Raw genomic sequence first — 20619 nt, 5'->3', positions numbered from 1 at the left:
CTGCCACTGGGAGGCCCATCTCTTTGGCAGCTACATGGAAGCACAGGCCACAGGTGCCCAAGGTGGACCATAGGCAAAGTGCCTCATCGAGGAAGGGACCAGCCTCTTCACCATCTCAGGAAGTTGAAGACAGGCCCGGGAAGCTCTAAGCAACTCTCGAAAGCTCTGGGAGGCAGCAGCCTACAGGGGTGCACCCTGCAGGACCTCTTCGCAGTCTGATTTTTCTAGAATGACCGAGGAACCCTGGCAGAGGCTCCACCTCATATTTTCCCACCACCGTGACGAATACTTTCACCACACCTGGCTTGTGTTTGCAACTATACTGACCGGAGACACGTCCACAGATTCCAGGGATGGGCAACCCAACAACGATTCAACGGCTAGTAAGTTGTGTGTTGGAACATGCACGATTTCAGTGAGGGCACAGTAGGGTGGAGAAGAAGGGTCTGGAAACACCAGTGACTCGTATTTGTTTTAGAAATAAAACTCGATTAACCAACACATACATAAATCTTCTTGCTTTAAATTCAGTTTGGTTTGAAAATAAAATCAGGTCATCTTATCATCAGATCTTCATTGCCACTTAAAGGAACCTTGAGGATTCCCCAACCATTAAATAATATTGGTGGCAGGCAGTTCCTGGGGTGACAAGGAGCCGGTCCCAGAGCTGAGAGGGAGAGGTTCTCAACGCCCGGACACTGAAAGTCACAGGTATTCTGTCAGTCCGCTTCAGCAGCCAGCAGGTAACTGCTGGGTGATCTGTCTCGGTCCGGAGTCCGCGTTCCCACGGGGCAACGATATGCCGGGGCTTCGCTGTGGCTGTGGCTGTGTCTAGGCATTTCCTCCATCTAAGTGTCCCCGCATGCCCCACTGCTGCCCGCTGTCTTCTTCCCTGTCCTCTCTACTCACTGATGTCACCTGCCCCCAGGCACTCGGGGTTGTGACCATGCTGGGAATCAGCACCTATTATATCCAAGCCACTGTGGGCGGCCAGCGTAGGTGGCAAGTGAAAACTGTGACACTCAGAGCGGAACAGTCCGCGCCTGGGTAAGGGGTGTGCTGCCTGTCCCCACTGCCCAGGGCAGGAACATGCTCACTGTGATCCAGCGCAGACCAATGGTGACCCCTGGCGGAGTCAGAGCCTCTGGCCATGAGGGCCTGTCATACACTTGGCTGCTGACCAGGGCCCTGGGCCACCTTGTGAGGAGACTGGGGGTTCTACCTCACGACTGCAGGGAAAGCATATGCTGCTGACCGTGATTATGACAGTCCTCCTCGGGAGTCCCTTCCCAGGTGGTTTGTACGTGTCTGGTGTGACACATTTCTTACACGTGGAGGCTCTGTTAACCTATGAGGACGCAATGAAGCGACCAGGCCAGCCTGGCCCTCCCGGCCTCCCTGCACACCCTTGTTGGGAGAGCTTGCTGGGGGCCGACACTGGACCCAACCTTGCTGGTGGGCCCCTCCTCCCTGGGGCACCTCTTACCTTTGTGCTTATAGAAGAAGCTGCTGACAAAGGCCAGGATGGACAAAGTGATGAGGTCTCCCAGGCTGGCAGCAATGGGCGTGGCAATGTTGTCTGGGTTGACCCCAAGCTTCCGAGCGCCAATCACGATGCAGACCATCAACATTCCTGCGGGGAGGAGACAGAGGAAACTCACAGCACGGGATGAGACGGTGGTCGGTGGTGGTCGGTGGTCGGGAGGCTGCTCAGTAAGGAGCCTCTATCCACGCAGCCCTAGCCTGGAGCTGTTTCCCAGCTGTGCTGAAGCCTGCGAAGGCTGCAGGGGGGTGGACCCTGTGAGTTGCGGGTGTGATGTTAAAGAGCAGCCTGAAAGCTTTGATGATACACTCAGACCCATGGGGGAGACAGCAGGGAGGTGGTTCCTGGGCTCCCAAACCAGAAACTACAGACGTGAAGCTCACAGCTCCTCCCTGCCAGGAAGGTGACTCCAAACTGCTGTGAGCAACCAGAGCCCCAGGGGCAGCCCCAGCCCCAGCCTCTTGTGTCCATCGGGGTCCCCGGGGAAACAGGTGACCCAGTGGGATTAGCCACATGAGGGGTTTATTAGGGACAAAGCCTGTGAGGAGGAGTGCGGGGCCACGGGGATGCTGGGAGAGCCACAAAACGGCGTGCAGGTCACCCGCGGTGGGAGAGGGGATGGGGGAGGCAGGGGAAGCACAGGCAGGCTGCGGCGCGGCACTGTCAGCGGGTCCACATCTCCGGGGAACAGACCCATCTCAGGAGCCTGGCGGGGCCACCAGTGGGCGAAGGCAGCAGGTAGCCTCTGACAGCGGGGAGCGGGCAGGGTTGTCAGGTCTCGCCCTGGAAACCTGAGAGGCACATTCCCGTGGCCATGACACCTCCCTGGGTCCTACTTTGTGTTCTGACTCTGTCCTGAGGGGACTATCACATGTAATCTGCCAGCCCTCGTCCACTGCCGAGGACTGAATCCAACAGCGTCTCGTATGGTCTTTAAGAAAACACTTCGTGGGCTCCGGGGTGGCTCAGTCGGTTAAGCGTCCAACTCTTGGTTTTGACTCAGGTCATGATCTCTTGGTTCGTGGGGTCGAGCCCAATGCCAGGCTCTTTGCTAACAGCATAGAGACTAGTTGAGATTCTCTCTCCCCCCCAACCCCTCCCCTGCTCACACACTCACTCATTCTTTCTCTCAAAATAAATAAATACACATTTTTTAAAAAGATACATTGTCACTTGGCTCTTGGTGTTTTAATGCACTACCCATTATTCTGCAACTCTAAATATAATTAGAATTATCACCTCAAGGCCATAGAAACACTGCCACCACTGGCCACAAGTTTGTGCCCTATTTTGTGACCAGGTCATAGCTACTTTGTCCCTTTTGAAATGCCGGTTCTAAGCAAAGTTGAGTCTGCGTGGCTGGTGGTCTGGTGACAATCCCACAGGGACTACAAAGAAACCACCAGATTGAGAGCACTTATTACCACCCCACCACCACCACCACCTGACTTTATGGCAGTCGTGCTGAGGTCACACTATGCGCCGCCAGCCATGTTCCTCTAGTTCTACACATCTTTGGACAACTAAGTTTATGTCCATGCTGCTGAGCTTTGCCCCTCATCTATGCCTCACTTTCCTCATCTAGAAAATGAAGAGCTAGGAATGACATTCTCTTTTTTTTCTTTAATTTTTCTGATGTTTTATTTATTTCTGAGAGAGACAGAAAGAGAGCACGCAAGCATGAGCAGGGGAGGGTCAGAGAGAGAGGGAGATACAGAATCCGAAACAGAGCTCCAGGCTCTGAGCTAGCTGTTAGCAGAGCCCGATGCCGGGCTCGAACCCACGAACAGTGAGATCATGACCTGAGCTGAAGTCGGATGTTTTACCGACTGAGCCACCCAGGTGCTCCAGGAATGACATTCTCTACAAGACTCCACAGGCACAGGACTGGCCTCCGGAATCATCTGAGTGTGTTGTTTTCAGAGGAGCCTTCATGTCAAGTATCTCTTAGGCTCTATTTCTCCACAAGGTGCGGCATACTCATTCCGCTCTTCCTGGGTCAGACTGAGTGATGGTGCCCTAGCCCCTGCCCCCTGTGCACAAACACAGGGACACCACCAGGAGCAAACAGTCTGCCCGGGGGAGCGTGGTTTGTGAATTTACTCCTGGGTTTCTGCTCTCTTACCTTCCGTCTCGATTACGTACACTAACACGGGAAGGCAGAGAAACCACCAAATAACCCGCCACATTATCCTTACAGAGAGCTGAGCTCAAAGGTGTTTCGTGAGCAGTCGGATAGAGGACAGAAGGGTCAATGCAAATCCAATTCATAGTTCACGCTCATTCCTTCTTGCACGTGCACATGGTTGGCGGGAGACACTCAGACCCGCAGCCCAGAAGAGAACCAGGATGAAGTCCGTTCATCGAGCAAACGCTTAGAAGCTCGTAATATGCCTATTTTAGGTGCCGAAAAAACCATCAGGCTCTGAGCTCCTACAGTAAATGCTTGTCGGGCGGAGGGTCAGGGAGCGCACAAGTCAGTGAACGAGCATTTGAAGTAAAAAAAACAGGACATGAAAAGAAAGCAGGAGTGTGAACGGGGAGGTGACGTTAGAGAGCTGAACAGAGAGGCCTCAGAAAGGAGACACTTGGCACTTGGCTGAAATTCTCTCTGTGCTCGCATACTGATGTCTCACCCCCAAACCAGAACATACACATCACCAAACAGGCAGTCACTCACCAGTGCATCCCCTGCAGTGCACCAGGGCCTGGCGCACAGCAGGCACTCAGTAAGCGCTGAGTGACGAGCGAATGGGGGACATGCTATGGTAGCTGCACGGCATCTGTGGTTGTCCGTGACATGGGAGGGCTCCCTGAAGACAGGCTTGTCTGTTACTGCTTGTGTCTTTCACCTTCTGCAGACGTGGAGAAAGCATGTGATGCACTCCAGAACAGGGGAAGCCCTAATCTAACTGGGGCCCTCTCTGAGGAGCTAACATTCTAGCAAAGAGGTGACATAGAACCTGAATGAAGAAAATGCAGTGGATAATTGCAGATTTTTACAAGTGCTCAATAAGGAAAACAGGTGCATGGTGCAGAGGAGCGTGGTGGCAGCTGGGGAGAAGAGTGGAGGGCCGAACTTGAACGAGTCAGAAAAGACCTCTCTGCAGACACGAAATTGAGGCTAACGCTGGAGCCCTGGCCCCCACCGGGACTGCAGATGGCAGAGTCTCCCGCAGGCCCATTCACAAGCTGTGCTCAAGGACATTTAAAGACTGACTGACCGAGTGAACGAATGGATGGAGGATGGATGAACAGACGAATGCGTCTACTGAGCAAAAGCCAGTTCCCTGAACAAGCAGAGGGGAGAGAAGTGGAGGCAGCGCTCTCCGACGCAGACACACTGCCTAGGAAGAGACTCATCGCCCTCCTTGCCCGTTCATCAGGAGGGGCTTCGAGCCCCAACAGGCTCTCCCCCACCTTCTGGCTGGACAGGTGAGGCCCCACCACCAGTGCGCCCATCTTCCACATCTCAAGGAATTGAAACACAAAGAGCGAGAGCAGAGATGAGGAGCGGAGCATGGAGAGAGCCAGCGGGGGGGGGGGGGTGCGGGGCGTGGTCACTGGGGGCACAGCTCACCTAAGGCAAACGCCGCGAGGAAGGCGGTGATGACGCTGCTGGCACACAGCAACTCCGCCTTCACAAAGTCTAACTCCTCCCTAGATGCGGCGCCCAGCAGCAGGGCAGCCACAGCAGCCAGCAGCCCCACCACGGTGGCCTGCACCTGTCAGGGAGGAAATCAGAAACGTGAGGAAAGGTGCCTCCGACCACCATCGCTCCTCCCTGCCTTTCACTCCGCCTCCTCTCTGACCCTGAGGTCACCCCAACCTCCTTCCCTCACCCTAAAATCTGCCAACAGCCTCTCCAACTTGGAAAAAACAAACACGTCGCTTCACTCCAACACCCTAGAAAACTACTATTTCCTCGTTCTGCAATCTGTTCAATGCCATCTTCCATCGTGAAATCTCCATCTCCTACTCAGCCCTTGGCCAAAGGCCACTGGTCTCTCGCTCCTGGCTCCTCTCACTGGTCTGGGCAAAAGTGCTCTGTAACCTCCAGCTGCTCAGACAAGCAACTTCCCCTGCAGTGCGGAAACACTCCAGGATCCACAGCTATGCCTCGGAAGCCTCTCTGCACACTTCTGTCTCTTTCCCTGCCCTTGACGATGGTGCCCCTCTTTCTCTACATTCTCCTCCATCCCAGATGCAGGTCCCATCTCATCTCAGCGGGGACACCCCTCTGCTGCTCATGCAGGCCAGTTCCATGAGGTTCCCCGGATCTGAGGGTCAACACTGGCATGTGATCAGTACCATTGGCCCTTGAGTAACACAGGCAATAGGGGCACCGACACCATGTAAATTGAAACCCTGTGTAGAAATGGGGACTCCCTCAAAACTTCACTAACAGCCTACTGTTGACTAGAAGCCTCACCCATTACACAGAGTCGAGTCACACATATTTTGTACGTTATAGCATATACTGTACTCTCTTCATAAAGTAAGCTAGAGAAAAGAAAATTAAGAAAATCATCGGGAGTCATACATGTACAGCACTGTATTTATAGAAACAACTCTGCATATAAGTGGACCCACGCGGTTCAAACCCGTGCTGTTCAAGGATCAACTGTAATTCAAAGGTCTCAATGGAAACATGCTGTGTTATTAAAGAAGCCTAAGGAAACATTGAGCTCTACCGTATATATGAATGAGCAATGCTCCCCAAGTTAACCCACGTAATTCCAGTCAGAGTCCCAAAAGACTTTTCGTGGCACTCGACAACTCATCTTAAGTTCCACAAAGAGGAGTAGATGTGCAAGAACAGCTAAGACACCTTGAGAAAAAAGATGCAGGAGTATTGGCACATTCAGTATCAATATGTAGTTTTAAGGCTATAGTAATTAAAACAGGGTGCTATTGGCACAAAAACCGGACAGACTGGAGTCCAGGAATGCCATCAAGAATAGACGAAAATTTAGGGGCGCCTGGGGGGCTCAGTTGGTTGAGCGTCTGACTTCGGCTCAGGTCATGATCTCACGGCTTGTGGGTTCGAGCCCCGCGTCGGGCTCTGTGCTTGCAGCTCGGAGCCTGGAGCTGCTTCGGATTCTGTGTCTCCCTCTCTCTCTGACCCTCCCCTGCTCACGCTCTCTCTCTCTCTCTCCTAGAAATAAATAAAAAATATTTAAAAAAAAATAAAAAAATAAAATAAAATAAAAAACTACTTAAGAATTGATTAATTTGGGGAGCCTGGGTGGCTCAGTCAGTTAAGCGCCCGACTTCAGCTCAGGTCATGATCTCACGGTTTGTGGGTACGAGCCCCGCGTCGGGCTCTGTGCTGACAACTAGCTCAGAGCCTGGAGCCTGTTTCAGATTCTGTGTCTCCCTCTCTCTCTGCCCCTCCCCTGCTCACGCTATCTCTCTCTCTCTCAAAAATAAATAAAACATTAAAAAAATTTTTTTAAAAAGAATAGATGAAAATTTACACACCGAAATTTAATCTGATAAAGGTGGCATTTCTAATCAGTATGGAATGGGTGGGTACTGACTAAACAGGGTAAGGAAAAGTAGATATCCAGGGGGAAAAGGGTTCCTACATTATACCATTCATAAACACACCCCACTCTAAACATAAAAGTTAATGTATGAAAAGAAAAAATATAGAATAATGTGGTTCAGATTTTGGATTAGAGAAGGACACCTTCTGAAGATATAACATGTAAAATCTATAAAGAAAAATGAGATAAAATGTATATAAATTCAAGTATGACTTCTATGTGATGCCAGCAACTTCAAAGACAGAAACAGAGCAGGAGCAAATATCTCCATTTATAAGTAATCAAGGATTAGTGATCAAAATCATGAAGTCCATTTTACAAAACAATGGTCACTTAAAACAATTTTTTTTTTAATTTTTTAATGTTTCTTTATTTTTGAAGGAGAGAAAGACAGCGTATAAGCAGGGGAAGAGCAGAGAGAGAGGGAGACACAGAACCCGAAGCAAGCTCCAGGCTCTCAGCTGTCAGCACAGAGCCTGATGCAGGTCTTGAACTCACGAACTCATGAGAGATCATGACCTGGGCTGAAATCAGATGCTAAACCCACTGAGCCATCCAGGTGCCCCACGCAATGCCAACTTTTTACAAAAGATAACCCAACAGAAAAATGTGCAAGGGGTACGGATAGACAATATACACAAAAGAAAATACAAGTGACTAAGGAACAAACAAAAATGTGACCACCTTCCCAAGTCATAGGAAAAAAAAAAATTAATCCCAATTTGAAAGTAGGTATCTTCTTTCTTTGTAATTGATGTTGGTCTCCCTCTACTAAAAGGTCAGTGCCGTCTCAGTTTCTGGGGAGTCCCTCAGCAGGTCCTCAGCACCCATGTGTGCTCATCCAATGAAAGAATCAATGAATGAATGCCTGGATACACTATTTTTATCCTTTAGATTTGGTAAAATTACCTAGGGCTATAAATGAGGTTTAGGGGCATCTGGGTGGCTCAGTCTGTTAAGCACCTGACTCCTGCTTTCAGCTCAGGTCACGATCTCAAGGTTCATGAGTTCGAGTCCTGCAGTGGGCTCTGCGCTGTCAGTGCAGAGCCTGCTTGGGACTCTCTCTCTCCCTCTCTCTCTGCCCCTTCCCTGCTCGCTCACGCGCTCTCTCTCAAAAATAAATAAACATTAAATGAAGTTTTAAAAATGTAAAAGGTTGACAATATAAAATACACATTGACAAATATGTGGGAAAATGGTTCTCATATACATAGATGGTGGTAAAATTAGTACAGGAATTCTGCAAGGAAACTTGGCTACAATTTAGGCATATCCCTTATGATCCAGCATTGTCCCTGTAAAACATCTGCACGTGTGAACAAAGAACCAGGTAATAATGAGAAGAATGACTGGAGATGACATTTCCTGAGTGCTTACTATCTGCTATTCTAAGTAATTTCCATTCATTAAGTCGTTCTCAAAAGTACAAGTTACAGAATTATAAGTTCAGTAGGATACTTTTTATGGTTAAAAAGCACAGAGAGGCAGGGACACCTGGCTGGCTCAGTTGGAAGGGCATGTGACTCTTGACCTCAGGGTCCTGCGTTTAAGCCCCAGGTTAGGTGTAGAGATTACTTAAATAACAAAATATTTAAAAAAAACACACACACAGAAAGTCCTATCATATATTGTCTATGGAAATATACACCTATATGGCAAATGAAAAAGTAGTTTAGAAGAATACTTTCAATGCTGGTGAGGTTATGGAGAAGCTAATAATTGAAACATTAACACTGTGCTATTAGTTTTAAAAATTTTTTTGAATGTTTATTTTTGAGACAGAGAGAGACGGAGCGGGAGTCGGGGAGGGGCAGAGAGAGGAGGAGACACAGAATCCAAAACAGGCCTCAGGCTCTGAGCTGTCAGCACAGAGCCCGACACAGGGCTCGAACCCACCAACCGTGAGATCATGACCTGAGCCGAAGTCAGACGTTCAACCGACTGAGCCCCCCAGGTGCCCCAACTGGTGCTATTATTTAATACTAAGGATTGAAATATTTTATAATCCTTTTGAGAAAAATCTAGAGCTTTAAATTGTTCATACCTGGTGAACTTGTAGGAAGTTCTCTTCAGAAATTCGTGCAAAAGTGTTATGCTGAGCGAAATAAGTCAGGCAGAGAAGGACAAATACCATATGTTTGCACGTATAGGAGGATTAGGAGGAACTTGACGGAGGAACAAGGGGGAGAAGAAGGGCGGAAGTGGTGGGGGAAAGGGAGAGAGACAAACCATGAGAGACTCTTGAATGCTGACAAAAACTGAGGACTGATGGATGTGGGGGGGAGGGGGGGATGGGCATGAAGGAGGGCACTTTGGGGATGAGCACTGAGTGTTATGTAGAAACTAATTTGACAATAAACTATTTGTAAAAAAAAAAAAAAAAAGAAAGAAAGAAATTCGTGCAAAAGGAGAACAATGTCATTGTGGTGTAATTCACTGAGTCGAAGCCTACAAACAATTGCAGGTGCACCCATGTAGTGAAGGTCGAATGAGGTGGGATGGGGCTGAATTTGGAGAGTGTGCAACAGCTCTACTGGACCAGCTTCTAGTGGTTGCACTTGAATCTTACCGGTTGAGTTCATGGGCCCTACTAGTTGTTAAAAATCACTCTTGGGTATATTTCAAATATCATTCGTGCGTATATTCGTGATAGAATATGCAGTTATTAAAAGCTCAATTATGAAATTTATTTTACCATGTATGATTCGATGTTAAGCGCCTTGAGAAATGGAGGAGACAAAACTATATCTAAGCTATGACCCGGAATGTGCCAAGGCGGTGCCTGGCTCAGAGCAGGACTTAGTAAATCTTGCTTGAGAACTGATCACCTGATCATCTGGAAATGTGCATGCATACAGACAAGGATTTGGTGACTTGTAGCTGAGGCACTTATTACCTGCCCCTTGCTAGACTCTCTGTTAAGGGCATTACGAGCATCTTATTTCAGCTCCAAAGTTCTTCAGCCACAGGCCACGGTCCTGGCCCACATAACTCGGCTCGAGTGGAGAAGGCAGACATGTAAAGCCAGAAGTGTAACCGGGGCAGCTGCAGCAGCATGTGCAAGGCCCCAAAGAGTACCTGGTGTTAGGCTGGAACTGAGACCTGGTTGGAGCTTCACTGCCGGAAGAACAAGAAGAGACAGGACATTCCAAGGATTGGGAACAACATATGCAAAGGCAGCAGGTGTGGGGGACATGAGGCTGCGGGGTTGGGGGTGGGGGGGCAGAATCAGACCAGAGTACCTCTGGGCTGAGCCCACACTTGGACAAGAAAAACCAACAAAGGAGCTTCAGGAGGAGGCATCCTGATCAGCTTTAGGATTCAGAAAAGGTCACTCAGTTGGCCATGTAAAGGGGAGCGGAGGGGAAGGAGCCTGGGGCAGTGAAGAGGTTTATAGTCAGTGAGGCAGGAGACCGAGAGAGCAAGGCAAGGAGAAGAAGAAGCAGGAATGGATTCAAGCACAGCTCAGAGGCAGACTCCTCAGTGGCTGGTCCTAAGGATGAGGAGCAGAGATACTGAGGGAGACTCGGTCCTGGGCTTGGTTAATAGGAAGACTCCTCACGAGACACAGCTACCATGATTGGGAGATTCCCACGTGCTGGCCAAGGGCCATGGCCTTACATGACTGAAACCTCGCAACAGTCCATCTCACAGATAAGGTGAGGTGACATGGCTCGACCCCCCAGCATGAGTTTTCAACCATGAAACTCTTCGGGGTTGGGGACTTCACAAGAGGTGAGTGTGAGGACATAAGGTGATGAGGCCAGATGTGGCAAAGGCGGTTCAGGGATGCTTCCGGGAGGGGCAGACGGAGATGCCCAGCAGAGGGCCAGAAACTGGCTCTGGAACCCAAGGGAGAGGGTAAGTGGGTACATCTTCCTACTCTGATGGACACGGAGATGGAGCTAAGCGAGTCTTGTGTGGCCTGCCCAAGGCCAATCTGTTGATAAATGACAGGCTTAACACCAGGCCTGTCTGATCTCAAAGTCTAGGCGTTTTGTGCAGCCACAGGCTGCCCCAGCCAGAAAAGCCCAGAAGGTTCTGGATAAAACCACTTCCTCTCTTGCCCTGAGCCAGTCTCTTCCCAGTCTCCCCCTGCCCAGGGCTTCCTGACTTTGTAATACTCTGAGACTCCTAGGATGAAAACTTAGCCCAACTAGGGTCTATTAGAAGGAGGTAGAAGTTGGGACAAGCATGACGCATTGAAGGGACGAAGGCATGGGGGTTGGAGGGTGTCCTGCAAAAGCTAAGAAGGCACAGGTTGAGAGGCGGGGGTGGGGCCAAGAAGGAACTTCCAGGCAGGAAGAATCTCCAGAAAGTATAAGCAGGATCATACGCGCGAGGCAATCAGAGGGTACGCGAATTAGGATGTCGGTGACCTTGGCAAGCACAGTTTGAGTCAAGACAGTGGGAAGAGAAGGCAGTTAGCCCTGTCTGTCCACACTATGAGAAGCAGGAGTGAGGAAGTATAGGTGAATCTTCCGATAAGTCTGTCTTATTGAAGGAGGTGGAGAAGCTGGAGGGACCATGGGTTCCAAGAAGAAACATCTACTTTGCGGTGCCAGTGCCTGTAGCTGGGCTGAGCTACCACATGAGTGTTGTCTGGGGGGTAGGAGTGGGCGAGGGGCCTGTTCCCAAAGCTCAGCCCAGAGTACAGGGACCAGGGTTCCCTTACTCTTTGCTCTTCCTACGGGGGGCAGGCCTGACTGCAGATTCAAAGCAGGGAGGAGATTAATCGACTGGACAAGAGGAGAGTTACCTGAATGAGGGCGAGGTTGCTGCTGATAATTCTGTGCTGCTCCTGGGGGTCATCAATTTGTCCAGTGTTGGCCTAGGATGGAAAGAAAAGGGCAAAGGGTAAGTCTGGCTGGGCAAAAGGCCAGGCCACGCCTTCCTGGGAAAGGCGATCTCTCAGGAGAAAAATCAGCAAATACCATTTCGTTAACACCACAACAAATTATTCTGCCCAACTTTCAAAACTGATGTGGGGTGTTAAGGTTAAGACACAAATGCCTTTGAGAATAAGAGGTTGTCATGGACTACCTCTCCCCTACTCAAGTATGCGAACATACAACCTCTCCCCTACTCAAGTATGCGAACATACATAGAGTTAAGTGTCACTGACAATTTCAGAGCCACCTTTCAAGCTCGTCCATGGACAGCAGGGGAGGCACTCCGCTGAGAAGCTGGCTTGTGTCCTCAGCCGGGTGTTCAGCCATATTCTCCAACACCTGCAATCCCTTTTCTCCCTAACAGCAAGTCACCTATCAGATGACCGCTAACCACCTCGACCTCACTTCTGCAAATCATCCCATTTAAGAAATGCTAAAGTCGGGGCGCCTGGGTGGCTTAGTCGGTTAAGCGTCCGACTTTCGCTTGGGTCATGATCTCGCGGTTCGTGGGTTCGTGCCCCACGTCGGGCTCTGTGCTGACAGCTCAGAGCCTGGAGCCTGTTTCAGAGTCTGTGACTCCCTCTCTCTCTGACCCTCCCCTGCTCACGCTGTCTCTCTCTCTCTCCTAGAAATAAATAAAAACATTAAAAAAAATGCTAAAGTCCTTCTTCTCTTAGGATAAAAGAACAAGATTAGAAATACAATTCCCTCCTTTAAAAAACCTTCTAAAAAATCGGCTTCTAACTTCATAGCATTTGCCAGCAAAATTCAAGATGTAGATAAGAAAAGGTTTCAAGCAAATTTATTTTTCTACGTCCTTTGTAATTAGTTCAGGAACTCCAAAGACAAAATAAAATCACTTGTCATTTTCAAATAAGGGGAAGCCTTTCAGCATGATGGACACCTCAAACGCAGCACATATGTCATGGAGCCCAAGTGACTCTGACTTCACACGAGTAGACTAGTACCCACCTTGGGAGTAGCCACAGGGACAGGAACTAAGGTGGAACAGAGCACAGCCACACACCCTTGCCCACATATTAACACACAAGCCACCTGCCAACTCCAACCCTGATACTCATCAGATAAGGGGGTGCTACTGGCCCATGAACCCTGAGTATGAATGACAATGTCATTCCTTCCTCAATACATTATATGTCCAACCTGAGGCTGAACCGGAAAGGGAGTTATGCCGAGATGTAGCAGGAGGGCCGGAGGGCTGGGGAGCCTGCAGAGCTCAGAGAGATGAGAGAGGAGGAGCCCCAGAAGGAAGGAAGCTGTGAGAAGGGGTGGGACGCTAAGGAAATAGGGTTTCAGAGTGTGTGAGAGCATTTCAAAGCCGGGGGACAGGCCTGGGCCGCTGAGGCGGAATGGAGGGGAAGGTCACTGGAGTGGAAGCCACCTCAAACCCAGGAAGCCTGGGTTTGGGATGAGTTATTGACGTGGATCCTGCGATATTCCAGGATGGTGCTGGGATTTGGCGTGAAGATGACGAGCTGGCCCATCTCCCAGTGGGGAACCGGCCACACCAGCAGGATAAACCACAGGGAGGGGCACTCAGGAGCAGGTCCCCGTCAAGGCGGATGGACACTGCTTTGCCCTGGCATGGTGGCCCCCGAGACAGCAAGGTAAGACCTGGAGAGACAAAGTCAGTCCAAGCACAGGCTCGGTGCCTTTTTGCTAAGGATGCAAAGAGAACATCAGTGGGAAGCTGGGGCGTCTATTATAGAGACTGGCCTAGATTCATCTCAGTGGGAGAGGTTCGGGGAGGTCCTTCCCAAGTGTGCACTTGGACCACACACACTTGAATACTTTAAAAAGTCTTTCAATGTCTTACAAGTATAGATTGCTTATGTGAAATCCTATGGGGTCATATCTCAGTTCTAGATTTTCTAAACCTTTCCTTACTGGCTGCACCAAACAGGCTGCTTTCACGGATTCAGACTGTGATGATGACCTAACCTCCAGGCACCCCTCTGGGTCAGGGTCGTACCTGGAAGGCTGACCCATATAGCTATGTATACAGGCTCCCTTGCCCTATTGATTCTGGTGGGTTTTGGCCAGTGGGCAGCCATGGGAAGTCACCGGAGGGACAGTGAGAGCGAGGGTGGGGTGCGTGCACCTCCGTGCCCTTCCCAGTGCCCGTGTGGCTGCGCTCCAACACGCAGATCTGCAGCGCCAGCCAGAGGCCCTCTCCTCCATCTCCCCCAGGTTCTGAGAATCGTCCCCACCCACACGCGTGCTCTTGCCCCTTTAGGCCTAGACTGATCATCACTTCCTGCTGTGGCCAGTCCTGGGGTGATTCACCGCCCCTTTGTGGTTTCCCATAAGCCTGCACACAACTTGGTCAACGCATCAGCAGAACCCTGCTCAATTCCCATCTGTATGTGCAGTTTGGGAGCTCAAGCCCCGCACGGGGCTCTGCTCTGACAGTGCAGACCCTGCTTGCTTGGGATCCTCGCTCTTCCTCTCCCTCTCTCTGCCCCTGTCCTGCTCGCTCATGCTCGCTCTCAGAATAAATAAATAAACCTTAAAAAAATAAAATAAAAATAGGGAAAACACTAAATACTGGGAAGGATGGGGAAAAACTGGGTATGTCAAAAACTGCTGGCGGGAATTGACAAAATTTCTGGCAGTTTCTCTAAAACCTAAACACTGTACTGCTCAGCAGTTTCACTCCCAAGCATTCATCCCCGAAAAATGAAAATCCTGTATACGAATTTTCACAACACCTTTATGTGTGATAACCTCAAACTGAAAACAACTAGAATGTCCTCCAGTAGGTGAATGGTTAAACTGATATATCCATACCGTGGAGTCCTACTCAGCCATTAGCAACACAAACTACTGATACACACAATAAACTAAACCAGTTGGATAGAACTCAAGGACATTACACTGCATACAACAGCCCATCTCGAATGACAAAAACTTAAAAGGTGGAAAGCAGGTAAGGTGTTGCTGGGGATTAGGGCTATGACTTTAAAGGGGGAGCCTGGGAGAGGTCTTTATGGTGAGAAACATTTCCATTTCTTGACAGTGGCAATGATCACACAAATCCACACGTGATAAAATGACAGAGAACTCTATACATACGCAGTGCCAATGTCAATTTCCCACTTTCAGTAATGAACTATAATTATGTAAGATGCAAACAATGAGGGAAAGTAGGAGAAGAATATTCAGGTCGTCTATGTACTATCTTTGCAATTTCCTATAAATCTAGAGTTGCTTGAAAATCAAAAGTAGAGGGGCACGTGGGTGGCTCAGTCGGTTGGGCGGCCGACTTCAGCTCAGGTCATGATCTCACGGTTCGTGGGTTTGAGCCCCGCATCGGGCTCTGTGCTGAGAGCTAGCTCAGAGTCCGGAGCCTGTTTCAGATTCTGTGTCTCCCTCTCTCTCTGACCCTCCCCTTCTCACACTGTCTCTCTCTCTCAGAAATAAATAAAAAAATGTTTAAAAAAATTAAAAAAAGAAAAAGTAGAAACAAAGCTATGGTAGGACAACCTTGTAGTATTTCTGGATAACATCTCTGTTTCTTTAGGATAAACACCAGAAACAAATTTCTGGGGTAAATAAAAAGCTTACATATAATTGTGGCTTTGTAAGTTGCTCTTCCGAAAGACTGTACCAAATTACACCTGCCAACATCAGAGTCTGAAATATTCCACATTATTTACAACAGTGGACATTCACAATCACGTTCATCTGACCCAACCTGATCGGAAATAAAATAGTATTGGTGAATGAATATCCACCGATGACTACTAGTATGATTGAGATTTTTTTCTACATTGATTTATAGCCTTATTTATTTGTGAGCATGGATTTGGGATTCATGTTTTCTTCATTCTGATTTGAAGGGTTTATCTTCCTATTGATATGTAAGAGCCACGTGGATACTTGTGGATACAAACTCTGTTAGTTTTATATACAATTTTTTCCCCTGTGAGTTATTCCCTATTTAAATTTATGCAAGGAAATTGTGATGTAGAATTATATCCCTCCAAAAGATGTTGAAGTCCTAACCCCACGACCTCAGCATATGACTTTATTTGCAAACAAGGTCACCATATGATATAATTAGTTTAGGTGAGGTTATCCTGGAGCCAGGTGGTCACCTAGCCCAATAAGACTGGTGTCCTTATAGAAAAAGAGGGAAATTTGGAGGCTTGGGTGACTCGGTTGAGTGTCTGACTCTTGAATGTGGCTCAGGCCATGAACCCAGAGTTATGGGATTGAGCCCCTCATTAGGATTCTCTCTCTCTCTAAAAATAAGGGGGGGGGGCGGTGATTTGGATACAGACAAGAACACAGGCAGACGGCCATGTGACGAAAGCAGAGATCGGGGGGACATGTCTGAAGCTAAGGAATGCTGAAATTTTCCAGCAAAGCATTAGAAGCAGGCAGAGAGGCCTGGATCAGATTCTCTCCTTCACGGCCCTCAGCAGGAAGGAACCCTAACACCCTGATGTGGACTTGCAGCCCTCAAAACTGGGAGACAATACATCTCTGTTGTTTACGCCACTCAGTTTGTGATGTTCCATTATGGCAGCCCTAGGGGAAAAAAAATACCATAGTTTCCAATTTGATTGAGACAAGTCCATCGTCTTTCCTTTATGGGTTTTGCATTTGTTCTTAAAAGCACTTCCTATCACCAGATTCTAAAAGTAAGGGTGTGTTTTTCTGGTATCATGCTTCGCTTTAAATTATTCAATCTGCTTTACATGTTGATGTTTGACACAAGATCAGGAAAACTTAATTATAAACAATTAACCAATGATCTTAGCACCATTTAGCAAAAATCCATCCCTTTTCACTGGTATCCAATGCTGGTATGCAGAGAGAGACAAATAGCTTGACTTCACTCCTATGTGGAATTTAAGAAACACAACAGATGAACATAAGGGAAGGAAAATAAGATAAAAATAGAGATGGAGGAAAACCAGAAGAGACTTTTAAATACAAAGAACAACTGAGGGTTGATGGAGGTGGGTGGGGGTGGGGTGAATGGGGGATGGGCATGGCGGAGAGCACCTGTTGGGATGAGCACTGGCTGTTACGTGTAAGGGATGAATCACGGGGATCTACTCCTGAAACCAATACTACACTGTAAGTAACTAACTAGAATTTAAAATGTTCTCTTTTACATTTATTTATTTTTGAGAGACAGTGGGACAGAACATGAGTGGAGAAAGGTCAGAGAGAGAAGACAGAGAATGTGAAGCAGGCTCCAGGCTCTGAGCTGGCAGCACAGACCCCCATGCAGGGCTCGAACCCACCAACCGTGAGGTCATGACCTGAGCCCCAGTCAGACACTTAAGCAACTGAGCCACCCAGCTGTCCCTTAACTAATTTGAATTTAAATATTTTTTTAAACCCAGTATTCAATAGATTCTATTTGCACACATCTGAGCTCGTGTCTGGATGTTCTGTGATTTCTCAACTGACACCGATTGTAAACTTGTTTTTTTTTTATAGCATTTATGATACATTTTAAAATATGAAAAACAAAGTTCACTATTAATATTCTTTTTCTTTTTCCTATCAATATTTTCTTGGCTCTTCTCACTCACTCGTTCCTACAGATGAACTTTCAAATAATACTGTCAAATGTTCCTCGAACTCCCTCTGGCACACGGATGGCAAATGCATTAATTTTATAAACTAAAGGAAAATTGGTAACTTCACGACATTGACTAACCCGATTCAGGAACTCCATCTCTCTCTCTCTCTCTCTAAATTTGTATATCCCTTTACAGAGTATTATGATTTTATTTCTATAGGTCTCGAACATTTCTGAGGCTTCATTCCAAAGATGTTTTAAAATTAGTGAATGGTTTTCGTTTATATACATAAATATATAAATATAATATATATTTATTAGATTTTCATTTATATTTATTAGGTTTTCATTTATATATAAATACATAGTATATTTATTAAATAAATATAATTTAAATATATTAAATTAAATAAACATTTAACATAAATATTAGATAAATTTAAGTATAGTATTTAAGTAAATATTATATATAGTATTTAATGAATATTAAATATATTTAATAATATATAAATATTAAATAAGTATATATATATGGAGTACTTGGGGGGGGCTCTAACTTCAGATTCTGTCTCCCTCCCCCTCTGCCCCCTCCCTGCTCACACTGTGTCTCTCTGTCCTTCAAAAATAAATAAAGACTACAAGAATTTAAACGCAGCCACACTCGCCCGGCAGCGGCGGAGCGGTCCGGCCCCGGGTGAGCGCGCGTGTCGGTCGGGGTTCCGGTCCGGTCCGCAGGCCCTGTCCCGACCCGGGACTCTGGCGGGGCATCCTGCCCGCGCAGCGAACCTGCACGAGCCTGGAGGGTGACGGACCCGTGAAGTCGATTTCGGGGCGCGCGCTCATTCGCATTCGTGGGCTGCAGGCACCCACCTCGCCCGGCTCTTCGCCGCCCCTCCCGCTTGGCGCTCCCGCGGCTGGGGCAGGGCTGGGGGTCACCGTGGCCGAAGCGCCCCCGGGTCTGGGGATCGACCAGGCCTTGGAGCCGCTGTCCGGTCGCTACCCGGTCCACCTCGGCCACCTCCAGGCCGGCCTGCCCTTGGCCTCTGCGGCCGCTGTCACCACAAACCTCCTGAGCAACCCGAGCCTGCTGGTGGAGAGCGGGGACTGCAGCTCACGCCCGGGTCCAGCCGGGGCCGCCACCAGGGGGCGGTGCGGGGACTGCAGCTCACGCCCGGGTCCAGCCGGGGCCGCCACCAGGGGGCGGTGCGGGGACTGCAGCTCACGCCCGGGTCCAGCCGGGGCCGCCACCAGGGGGCGGTGCGGGGACTGCAGCTCACGCCCGGGTCCAGCCGGGGCCGCCACCAGGGGGCGGTGCGGGGACTGCAGCTCACGCCCCGGTCCAGCCGGGGCCGCCACCAGGGGGCGGTGCGGGGATTTTTGGAATAGATACTGAACAGTGATGTTTTTTTAAAACTAGAGTCTAGTTCGTTACACAGTCTGCCTGTAAATATGTGGAATCCCAAATATTTGAGGCAACATCCATAATTTTAATTTTGTATTTCTAACTGGATTAGTGCTGATTTTATACGTGTTTAACTGGTTTGTATACTTTGGGATGTTTCTTGGTGCTGTTTCTGACTAATCTTAAAAACACTGTAACTAGTACTTACATACTCAACGTTTCGGGCTCTGCTCTAGCAGGAGAGTGATGGTTAGCTACGGACGTTTTGGGTTTCATGTTTAGGAGAACTTCGTTAAATTTTTATGTATGTGTTTTAAAGAAATTCCATCTGCTCCTATTATCCCGTGAACTGAGTGCACCGCCGAGCACTGAGTCTTCTGATAGATGCCTCTATGTTCTGTTGTCTCAGTGACTCCTGAAGGGCCTCGTGATGTTTGTAGGTCAGAAAGGGAGATCTGAGTCTAAAACCACGCTCCTCTCTCAAATTTGGAGTTCTGAGCAACTTAACCTTATGGAGTTAAGCATCAGCAAGTGTCTTCTCTCATATTTCTGTGCTCTTATTTTGGACTAGTGGAGGTTGGCTCGGTAGCTCTGCCTTGCGGGATTATGTTCCGACTCACACTTCATTCCTCTCTCCCTTCTGTCCTGAAGATTCCTTAGCACACTGCGGAAATTTGGGTGGAAGGAGGGAATTTTAAAATAGGACTTTAGTGATTTGCAGAATGCTTTGTGTCCCTGAGTGCAGATGGCTACCAAAGGTATGAGAGCAATGAATTAGAAAGCCAACAAACTAGCTGTAAGTTGTATATTTGACTTTACTGTAAAAGCTCTTATTGTAAGTTAAGAGCTAGAGAATTTCCTTACCCTTTAGCAACCTCAACTAGAATTCTGCATCATTAGGTTTTAGTATTTTACAATTACCTGTAACTGACAGACCAGGTTAATTGGCTTTGCATCCATCACTATTTTCAAGTCTTGTGGAATGCCCTAAGTCAGCACAGTAAGAGCAGGTGCACAAAAATGTTCCTCTTGCCTTCTTGAGAAGGCTCTGACTTCTTTCTGTGTACTTAGCCCAGATCACACTCACTTTGTCTCGCATGTGAATTGCGGATCTGTTGGCTTGGTCTTTCCGACATGTTTAACAAGAACACGGTGTTCCTGAAAGATTTCTTATAGGAGGTCAGCTCTACTCTAAGTTTCCCACAGTGACTTCTACTGTCTTGAAAATTCGTTGAACAGCCACCTAGCCAACCATCCTCACTGCTAGCCACTCCAAAATATGTCTGGTTTTACACTTCTCCAAAGAGGACATCCAGATGGCCAAGAGACACATGAAACGATGCTCAGCATCCCTCCTCATCAGGGAAATACAAATCAAAACCACACTGAGATACCACCTCACGCCAGTCAGAGTGGCTAAAATGAGCCAATCAGAGAACTCTAGATGCTGGCGAGGATGTGGAGAAGCGGGCACCCTCCTACACTGTTGGTGGGAATGTAAACTGGTACAGCCCCTCTGGAAAACAGTGTGGAGGTTCCTCAGGAAACTAACAATAGAACTCCCCTAGGACCCAGCAATAGCACTGCTAGGAATTTACCCAAGGGATACAGAAATGCTGAGGCATAGGAGCACATGTACCCCAATGTTCATAGCAGCACTCTCC

The 20619-nt window shown here is 48.3% G+C and overlaps 1 protein-coding gene across 11 annotated transcripts in view; it reads right to left on the bottom strand.

Moving 5' to 3' along the window:
- The window catches only part of SLC41A3 (solute carrier family 41 member 3), an 82860-nt gene that overhangs the window by 15282 nt on the left and 46959 nt on the right, over window positions 1-20619 (bottom strand). For all 11 annotated transcript variants that reach the window (XM_039218523.1, XM_039218522.1, XM_039218520.1 and 8 more), the window contains 3 exons: window positions 11855-11926; window positions 5124-5268; window positions 1487-1633 (listed from right to left, as the gene is read on the bottom strand). In XM_039218523.1, coding sequence (XP_039074454.1) covers window positions 1487-1633; window positions 5124-5268; window positions 11855-11926 — 364 coding nt within the window. The remainder of the gene's footprint in view (window positions 1-1486; window positions 1634-5123; window positions 5269-11854; window positions 11927-20619) is intronic.

Source organism: Hyaena hyaena, unplaced genomic scaffold, assembly GCF_003009895.1.
Source record: "Hyaena hyaena isolate Hyena2069 unplaced genomic scaffold, ASM300989v1 scaffold_775, whole genome shotgun sequence".
Taxonomy (NCBI): Eukaryota; Metazoa; Chordata; class Mammalia; order Carnivora; family Hyaenidae; genus Hyaena; species Hyaena hyaena.
The sequence above is the reverse complement of the archived record's forward strand: the minus strand, read 5'-3'. Positions and strand labels throughout refer to the sequence as shown.